Source organism: Mrakia frigida, assembly GCF_051309035.1.
Source record: "Mrakia frigida strain ATCC 22029 unplaced genomic scaffold BDY24scaffold_41, whole genome shotgun sequence".
Classification (NCBI taxonomy): Eukaryota; Fungi; Basidiomycota; class Tremellomycetes; order Cystofilobasidiales; family Mrakiaceae; genus Mrakia; species Mrakia frigida.
In genome coordinates this window covers 220832-229612 of record NW_027481240.1, presented here as the reverse complement: position 1 = coordinate 229612, position 8781 = coordinate 220832, and the positions used below count along the sequence as shown (strand labels likewise).

At 53.8% G+C, this 8781-nt stretch overlaps 4 protein-coding genes across 4 annotated transcripts; 2 read left to right on the top strand and 2 right to left on the bottom strand.

Moving 5' to 3' along the window:
* Window positions 1-1125: 1125 nt before the first annotated feature.
* Window positions 1126-2345, bottom strand: BDY24DRAFT_436867 (RING finger protein; the record flags this gene model as incomplete). The annotated part of the gene is made up of 5 exons (XM_076644241.1): window positions 1126-1183; window positions 1278-1585; window positions 1671-2028; window positions 2129-2192; window positions 2270-2345. Coding segments are annotated over 5 exons (807 nt in total). The 3' UTR covers window positions 1126-1182.
* A 2087-nt stretch (window positions 2346-4432) lies between these two features.
* BDY24DRAFT_418731 (uncharacterized protein) lies at window positions 4433-4986 on the top strand (the record flags this gene model as incomplete). The annotated part of the gene is made up of 4 exons (XM_076643890.1): window positions 4433-4504; window positions 4595-4660; window positions 4754-4879; window positions 4963-4986. The coding sequence occupies 4 exons, from the start codon at window positions 4433-4435 to the stop codon at window positions 4984-4986; spliced, it is 288 nt and encodes a 95-aa protein (XP_076492860.1).
* Window positions 4987-5383: 397 nt separating this feature from the next.
* On the bottom strand, window positions 5384-7060 carry BDY24DRAFT_402658 (uncharacterized protein; the record flags this gene model as incomplete). Its single annotated transcript, XM_076642253.1, has 5 exons — window positions 6656-7060; window positions 6300-6584; window positions 5982-6201; window positions 5826-5904; window positions 5384-5743 (listed from the first exon to the last, which is right to left on the bottom strand). The coding sequence occupies exons 1-5, from the start codon at window positions 6695-6697 to the stop codon at window positions 5386-5388; spliced, it is 984 nt and encodes a 327-aa protein (XP_076492859.1). The 5' UTR covers window positions 6698-7060.
* On the top strand, window positions 7054-8754 carry BDY24DRAFT_402654 (yeats family-domain-containing protein). The gene is made up of 8 exons (XM_076642252.1): window positions 7054-7115; window positions 7185-7272; window positions 7350-7529; window positions 7691-7926; window positions 8036-8081; window positions 8172-8319; window positions 8422-8526; window positions 8625-8754. The coding sequence occupies exons 1-8, from the start codon at window positions 7098-7100 to the stop codon at window positions 8677-8679; spliced, it is 876 nt and encodes a 291-aa protein (XP_076492858.1). The 5' UTR covers window positions 7054-7097; the 3' UTR covers window positions 8680-8754.
* Window positions 8755-8781: the final 27 nt, after the last annotated feature.

Sequence of the window (8781 nt, the reverse complement as noted above, 5' to 3'; positions counted from 1 at the left end):
TTTCAAACTTTCACTCGCTTGTGCTTGTGCGAGGGAGAGCAAAAGGAAAAAGAAGATCGTGTTCGTGTTCGTTTCGTTTCGTTCAAATCATGCAAAAAATCGTCGTGCTCGTCACTCGTTCCCTCCTAGCTAGACCCTCGAGCCAGCATCCAATCCATCCCTTCCTTTTTAGGCAGTCGGAGCTACGCTTAAAAGACGTACAAGCAAAACAAAAGGCGACGAACGTTTCCGGCTCGACGCGTCCCACCTACCCTCCTCCTCCTCCTTCCTCACCTAGTACTCCACAAATCGCCAGGCAACTTCTCCCCCCACTCGCCCAAAAACCCTTCCCTCTCCCTCTCCTCCTCCTCCCCCTTCCTCCGTTCCTCTTCCTCCCATTTCGCCCTCCTCCTTTCCCGTTCGACCTCTACAACCCCTCGCCGCTTGACCTCCTCCCGGAGAGCGTCGAACGCGTCCCTGTACGCGTGGAGGGATCGATCGAGGTTTTGTACGGCGGTGAGTTGGGTGGTTAGAACGGCGAGGTGGGTGTGGATGAGGGAGTGGAGGGAGGTGTGCGTGGAGATGTGAGGATTGAGCGTAGAGAGAGGTCTCGAGAGTTCAAGAGGGATCAGCAGATGGTTCGTGGGACTATCAGATGCTTGCGAGAAGAGAAGGAGGTGTGAATCCAAAGGTGTGCCAAGAATAGAGGTCGAGGGAGAGGAGGCAGAAGGCCTCGTTTTATAGGAAACGAGAGGGATCGGGCTCAGCCATCGGAACCCAGAGCCCGGGCAGTAAACCAGTAACTAGAAACGCGTAGAAAGAGCTAGAAGGAAGAGAGAGACGTGGAGGTAGAGAAAGGAGGCCGAGCAAGGCTCGGTCGAGTTGAGCAAGAGACGCGACGCGTCGAGCGACCGGGCTCAGCTTCTTAAGGAACGCCTGAGAGAACACGAGAGAAAGAGAGAAGAGTAAAGATAGTGAAAGGTAAGTATAGGGAAGAGGTAGAGAGCTAGTAAGGGGAAGGGAAGGAGCAAGGGTCATTCCCTGACATGATTCTCGTTTCGGACACGCGCAGCGGTGGTTGTTTCAGTCTTATCGAAAGCAGAAACTGAGCTGAGCCGTCTTTGTTTTCGACGAAAGAGGAAGGGGAAACCAAGGTCGGCTGATAAGAAGCATGGTTCATACCTGGTACCGCAAAGAGAACAACCTCCCAATTGGGAAAGGAGAACGAGTCAGCGCTTGAAGCAGACGACGCGTTTCCTCCTTCGACTGCAAGCAAAAAACGAGAGGGGACGACTCACTATAGTGAACTACGAGTCGCCTTCAACTGCGCGAAGCAGAGAGCCTCCCCTGACCTGGAGGGAAAGAAGGGGTCGTGGATCCGAAAGGGAAAGAGACGAATCCTGGAGCTTGAAGGTCCGAATTCGATAGCCCAGGTGGATGAAGCAGATGGTTGCGAGCCAATCGACCGTTGCTGAAAAGGAAAAGACGAGGTGAGATCGGAGGCCATACCATTAGCGGTCGAAGGAAAGCAAGAGACGAGAAACGCACCATCCGAAGGAAGGAAGACGTCGAACTCCAAGGTCTTGGTTAAAATCGTAACGAGGAACTGTAGTTGAAAGAGCAGCCAGAAAGGGGAAAAAGAGGTCAACGTGCGTCTTTGGAAAGAGATCCGACGACTCGTGAACGCTCACCATCTCCGAAGTGGTGAGGTGCGACGCTCGAGCTAAAGCCGAGTCGTATCGACGAACGAGCTCCCGAAGTCGAGCGACCTCTTTGAGGGGACCAGCGAGACGAGACGCAGCTTCTGCTCGTTCCTTCTCGTTCCATATCGCGTCTCGCTGGGATCCAGCGACTAAAGAGAGAGTGTGCTGATGAGCGTCCCGGAGGTCCTGTTGAAGACGTCGATAGTCGTCCTGGAAACCCTCCGTTGCCTCGCATCGAGCGAGAAGCCTATCTATACGAGCCTGCATGATCGTGGCTTCGTCCAGGCTAGGTGTGGTGGCCGAACTGATATAAACGGCCTTGAGGAGCGACTCGTGAGGGGTGGAGCTGAGGACGCAACGGCGAGAGGGCAAGAAAGGAAGGAAGGAGGAGGTGAGCTCGACGTTAAGCTCGTCAAAAGTTTGCGACCTCCCAGATCAGTACCTACCATATCGGACACGTCGGACGTGTAAGCATAGCAGTCCGGCAGCAGCGGACGTGAAAAATGTGACCTGAGCAGCACGAACGGAAAGCGAAAGTCAGAAAAGGGAAGAGAAAGGAAAGAAGGAGGAGGAAGGGCTGCACTCACCACACACCAAGGCAGTCAGCGGCGTCTCGTCTTCCAAGAGGTTATCTGTACATATCGCACACACAGCGAGGTGCATAAGATCCGAAAAGGGTTGATCAAAGAAGAAACGGGGAGGGGGCGGAGGGGGGAAGAGAAGAAGAACAAGGAGGTGGCCGTTGGTCGCAGGTGTCCAGCTTCTCAAGATCGGAATTTTATAGGCAAGAAAACGACTGCGTAGAGGAAGAGACGTTCCCAATCTGGATTCCCAAACGGGAAGCAAAAGCAGCCTGAAGAACTCAAAGCGAACTTCAGCCCAAAGAAGAGACGCGTCTCCCTGTCGGTCCAAAGTCGATCGCAGAAGGTTTCAGTCAAGCTACAAGAGGAAAGTTGCGGAGGAACCGGTTGCCCGGAGTCAATTTCAACCAGACGAGGGTCGAGATGGCTCAAAATCGCGCGGGTCTCCATTGAAAAACAGAGCAAACTAGGAAAAAAGACCTTAACGGAACCTGACAGCGACGCGTCGCGAATCATGCTTGGGCCTCAGCTCAGCGGCCTCCCGCTGCACTAGACTTCAACCCCAAGATCAGGAAGCAGCATGAAACCAGCTTCCACTCACGATCGTGTCCAAGGCGACCTTGAAGCGTGCTCAAGAACGGTCGCCGAACAGAAGCCCTCGCGAAAGGCAAGCTCGTCCCTTCGAGGCCGTTCCCCTCCGTTCGAAACGAACTCCCTTCCACTCTCTCCCTCCTTCACAGCCTGAGGAACAAAAGCAAATTACATAGACCACGCCCAAACCCTCGTGAACCCTCTGCCCATCTCCCTCCTCTTCTCCCCTCGGCACACTGATCAACCGGAAAGGTTCGAAACTGGTCGAAGGAAACAGAAGAGGCTACAGGTACAGTTTGGACAGTCCTAGCGAAGTCGAGAGCCTGTGGGAGGCGAGACCGAGGAAGCAGAGTGAGTTGCGGGCGCGTCGAACGAAAAGGAAGAACGAGCGATACCGACCTTGGGGTGGCACATGATCTACGGAAAAAGGAGAGGTGTAAGAAATCAGCAGGCTATCGAGAGAAGCAGAGAAGGAGGGGAGCAGGGGTTTCTCACTTTAGTCCGATCCAGTCCGTAAACTTCCAGAGTCTCCATGTTGACGGCCCTCGAAAGAGCGACGTACGCTGAGAAGCAAGAACCGAGTCAGTGGAAAGGAGAGCTCACAGCTCGACAGTGCAGGAGTGAGTACCTTGACCCTTCTCGAAAGATCTGTTCAAATCAACCTTGACGCGCTGCAAGGCTGAGGAGAAAAACAGACGCGTACTGATCAGCGAAGAAGACGCGTCGAGTTCCAAGCAGGACGAGCTTACTTTGACCTTGAGCTTTGTAGATGCTTCAGATTGAAGAAATAACCAGCAGGTCAATTAAACGAGGCTGAGAATTATAAAGAAGGGTGCGAAGGAGAAGGAGAACTCACCTCAACGACCAGGCGACTGAAAGGGAGAGATTGCAGACCACAAATCAGCAACGTATTACCACCCTCCTCTGGAACGGTAAATACTCACGAATCAGAGGAAGCTGTAAGTGGATCATAAGGGAGAAAGAAAGGCGGTGTGAAAGACAGTCGCGTCCTGAGTTGTCGGCTGCACTCGACAGAGAGCAGGGAGGAACAAGCAATAGAGCAGGCTGATAGCAAATGAGTTTGTAGATATTCGGATGGAACGAAGGTGACTTTAGATGGTCCATGGAAGATTAACCAAGAGAAAGCAAAAAAGGGAGAACGACGACGCGTCTCGAGATTCAGCGAAGGCGTTCGGGGGTTTGGTTGCACGTCCAGAATTGAGAAAGTTGTCGGTTTCGGATCTTCACGAGTAGTTTCGTAGGCATTCTATTCTAGTAGGTCTATCTAGAGGTTTGGTAGATAGATTCGGAGGCAAAAAGGGGCAATCTCAAAGCGAGGCTCGTTCAGCGAAAGTCGAAAAGATCGTCTCATCTACCAACCGTCGTGACAGCGTGAGATCCAAAGAGGGAGGAGGAAGTGGTTGAGTTCCCAGGTCGCTTACGCTGGAGTGAGATTCATCTCTCTCCCTTTCATCGTTTTCCCACTCTACTTCTCGAGGCTGACCGACCCCGACGCGTCTCTCTCCCTCCCTCCCTCCCTCCCTCTTTGCTCAGCCTCCCTCCCTCGTCGACTACGCCATGACCAAGGGAGCCCAAGTCTCCATGACCCGATGTCTCTCGAACCAGCTCCTCAGCAAGGGGATCCGAGTCGTTCGTTCTCTCTCTTCTCTGCAGCACTTCGACCTTTTTTACCAACTCCTCCTCCTCCTCCTTTCCCAACTTTTTTTCTTCTTCACTTAGAACGCTGTCTGCCCCGGACCCGTTTGGACCCCCCTCCAGCCCGCCGCCATGGATTCCGAAACGATGGTAAAGTCCCTCTCTCCCTTCCTTCGTCGCTGTGCGTCGCGCCTCACGCTGACACCTTCCCTCATCCTTTTTTTTACGCTCTTGTTCCTGCAGAGCAAATGGCACGACGCCCCCGCTCCCATTGGAAGGATCGGACAGCCTTCCGAGCTCGGTCCCGCTTACGTTTTTCTGGCCTCGAGCGACGCGTCCTTCATCTCGGGTCAATCCATCCACGTCAACGTGAGTGTTCCGGTGCTTCTGTCTCGTATTTTACTCAAACACTTACTGAAGTTGTCTTTCGTTTTCGTTTTCGGGTCGCACAGGGAGGAGCTATCGTCTCTGGTTAAACTCAATCAAGACGCAACCGCTCCGTCGACCTCTCTCTCTTTCTCGTTTGCTCTCTCTCTCTTTGTTTACTTAATGACTCTTCTCCAAACCCCTTTTGTATCGATCAATCAATACAACTCCCCGTGTTTTCAAACTTTCACTCGCTTGTGCTTGTGCGAGGGAGAGCAAAAGGAAAAAGAAGATCGTGTTCGTGTTCGTTTCTTTTCGTTCAAATCATGCAAAAAATCGACGTGCTTGTCACTCGTTCCCTCCTAGCTAGTCTAGACCCTCGAGCCAGCAATCCATCCCTCCCTTCCTTTTTAGGCAGTCGGAGCTACGTTAAAAGACGTAGAAGCAAAACAAAAGGCGACGAACGTTTCCGGCTCGACGCGTCTCACCCACCCTCCTCCCCTCCTTCCTCACCTAGTACTCCACAAATCGCCAGGCAACTTCTCCCCCCACTTGGCCAAAAACCCTTCCCTCCTCCCATCCTCCTTCTCCTCCCTCTCCCGTTCCTCTTCCTCCCATTTCGCCCTCCTCCTCTCCCGTTCGACCTCTACGACCCCGCGCCGCTTGACCTCCTCCCGGAGAGCGTCGAACGCGTCCCTGTACGCGTGGAGGGATCGATCGAGGTTTTGTACGGCGGTGAGGTGGGTGGTTAGAACGGCGAGGTGGGTGTGGATGAGGGAGTGGAGGGAGGTGTGCGTGGAGAGGAGGGTCGTCGTTGGGCTTGAGGAGGGACGAGGGGGTGTTGAGGGTGAAGGGGAGAGGGATGAGCTGCGGGAGGAAGGAAGGGAAGAAAATGAGTTGAAGGGAAGGGAGGGAAAGGGGGAAGGGAGAGGCAAAGACGACGACGCACCGAATGTGCTGTAACGAGAGCAAGCACGACGATAACTCGTCGAGGACGGAAGGCAAATGAGCTGTATCTTCGATTAACACTGAGTGAGACCAAAATATTACTCCAAATTGCAGTCAGTAAGGCGAGCGAACAAAGCAAGACGAAGCCGCGACGCACCATCCACCTCCTCCCCTTCCTCGCCCGCTCTCACAGCCTCCCCGACCTGATCCAAATGCCTCGCCAGCGCGTCCATTTCCGAGCCCATGTGCTCTAGGATCTCCTTTTGAGAACGTAGCGCGTCTTGAACGGTGAGCTTTGGGTCTGGAAGAAGAGGATGGGAGGGTGAGAGCGGAGCGAGGAGGGATTCAGGGAGGGCTAGGAGGGTAGGGAGGAGGTTCTGCGGTTGGCAAAAGAGACGTAGAAGAAGAAGAAAAAAACCCCATTGAATGAGAAGGTTGAATCGAGAAGAAAGTGGAAAGAAAAGAGGCGACGGACATCAATCTCCGCCTGCTCCTCATCCAACGCGTCCATCAACGCATCCATCCCTTCCTCGTCGATGAAGTCTCGGAGGTTCTTCCCGCTGCTCTCCTCTTCCTCCACAGGTTCAACGTCGCCCTTGTTGCTGAGACTGAGCCCGGCGTGAGATCCAAAGAGGGAGGAGGAAGTGGTGGAGTTGGAGTCGAGGGCTTGATGGATGGAGAGAGGGACGGCCGTGGAAGAGAGAGCGGAGAGGGTGGAGGAGAGGGAGGTCAGGAGGGTGAGTCGGTGGGTGTTGGTGGTCTGGTAGAATACAAGGAACGGAGGTCAGCGAGAGGGAGAAGGGGAAAGAGAAGGGAGAGAAGAAGACGAACCTCGAGTTCATCGGAAAGAAGGAGTTCGTTCTCATCCTCCATACGACGGGAGATCAACTCAAGAACCTGCAAATCGAGTCAGCAACCGTAAAGCGCATACACCCCTTCTCTTCAAGAACTAAAAACCCACCTTCCTCTCTGCTCGCTTCCCCCTACGAGCCCACTCCCTCCTCGCTTCCTCTCCCAAGAGCTTCACACAACCCCTCGAGATCTCCTCCGCCTCCTCCGTCGCTTCCACGTAGATATGCTGAGATTGAAGGAAAGCTCGTTTGGAGCTCAAGAGTAAATCGAGAAGGGAAGGTCGAGGTGGTGAAGAAAGGGTTCCTGTAGAGGAGGACATGACCGTTGGAAGGTCAGCTTCGAACGAAACAAACGAAACGTCGAGCTCGACTCCTTTAATTTCCTTCCTTCCTTCCTGACTTCAAACGCTCATCATCAACCAATGTCGGAACGAATCAAGGTCAGTTTCTTTCTTCGAGAGAGCGTATTATAGAGCGTAGGACTGATGGCTCTTCTTGGTTTATCGTAGGGAATCACCATCCACCGACCCATCGTCTACGGCTCTGTCGCTCGCCTTCTCACGCCCAACGAGCGAGCCATAGGAAGGGATGATACTCGTTCGTTCCATCCTTCTCTCCTCCATCCCACAACCCCTTCCTCGCTCTCAAACTCACGTAACCCTCTTCGTTGGTAGACACCCACACCTGGACGATCTTTGTCCGTTCCGCTACGGCTCCTCCTCCTTCGTCAAGCAACCTGCCCGGAGGAAGGTCGGCGGACGATGAGCTCTTGCCTGGAGGAGCGGACGATCTATCGTACTTTATCAAGAGGGTGACGATCAAGCTGCATGAGAGTTTCCCGAATCCGATAAGGAGTGAGTTCGAGTCGACTCGCGTTGGGGATCAGTTCGAAGAAGAGGGATCGTGAAGGGAGGAAGAAGGAAGGAAGGAGGCGAACGAGAGCTCGAAGCTCACCTCACCTCTCTTCTCCTCCTCCTTCTCCTCCCTTCCCCTCCTTCGTTCTCCCTTTCGCCAGACTTCGACAAACCCCCTTACGCGGTAACCGAAACCGGATGGGGAGAGTTCCCGGTCAACATCAAGATCACCTTTGTCGCTGAAGCTCAGGACAAACCGTTGAGCATCGTGCATCACCTCAAACTTCATCATTTCTTGCCGACGACGACGACCGTTCCAGCAGTCGCTGCTGGGGTGGAGGAGACGCCGGTGCCGGTGGGAGGAGAAGGAGGAGATGTGAAGATGGAGGTTGATGCGGTGAGTTTGAGTCTGGGTTTAGGCAGGCAGGCAGGAGAGGAGAGACGGTCGAGCTGACCTTTCCCTTTCCTTCTCCCTTTCCTTCTCCCTTTCCTTTTTTGTTAATCAGTCCTCCTCAACTTCAACTCCAGCACCCGTAGCTTCTACATCTCAAGGTAGGCTCCTCACCTCTCCTTTCCCACTTCACTCTCAGCTTCAACCTTCAACTCACCACCTTCCCTCCTCCCCTCCCCTTTCCTCTTCAGCACCACCCCCTGCTCCTCCTCCTCCACCCCCAACGGGACCCGTCTTCTCCTACCAGTACGACGAAATCGTCTTCACCAACCCTCCAGCCAACTTCCTCAACGTCCTCCAAGCCCATCCGCCCACGCCGCTGCCCGTTCAGGCCAGGAAGTGAGTCCGCGAGAGACGCGTCGGGTGTTGGAGAAGCGGAAGAGAGGTTTGGGAAGCTGACTGTTTTGGGTTGTTGTTGTTGTTTTCTTTGGGGCTTGGTAGGAAAGATCGAATGGAGTTCTCTGTTCAGATGGAGAGGGAGGAGGCGGATCGGTTGGAGGAAGGGAGGAGGACGGTGGTGAGGGAGACGGATCGGTGGAGGGAGAGGTGAGTCGTCCCGGCCTCTTTTCTGTCTTTTTCTTTCTTTTGCTCGAGAAGAGAAGGAAATTGCTGACGTCGGATCTGGTTTGGTTGGTTGATGTTAGGCTGATCGAAGCAGAGAGGGAGGTGGTGAAGCTCAAGGCCGAGTTGGGAGTTTGAGCCTCTCGAAGTCGACAGACACACGTACTAGCGGCTTTGTAGCTGGGAAATCATGTCTTTCTTTTTCACGTTCAACAAGGTCTCTGTACTAAGAAAGAGAGA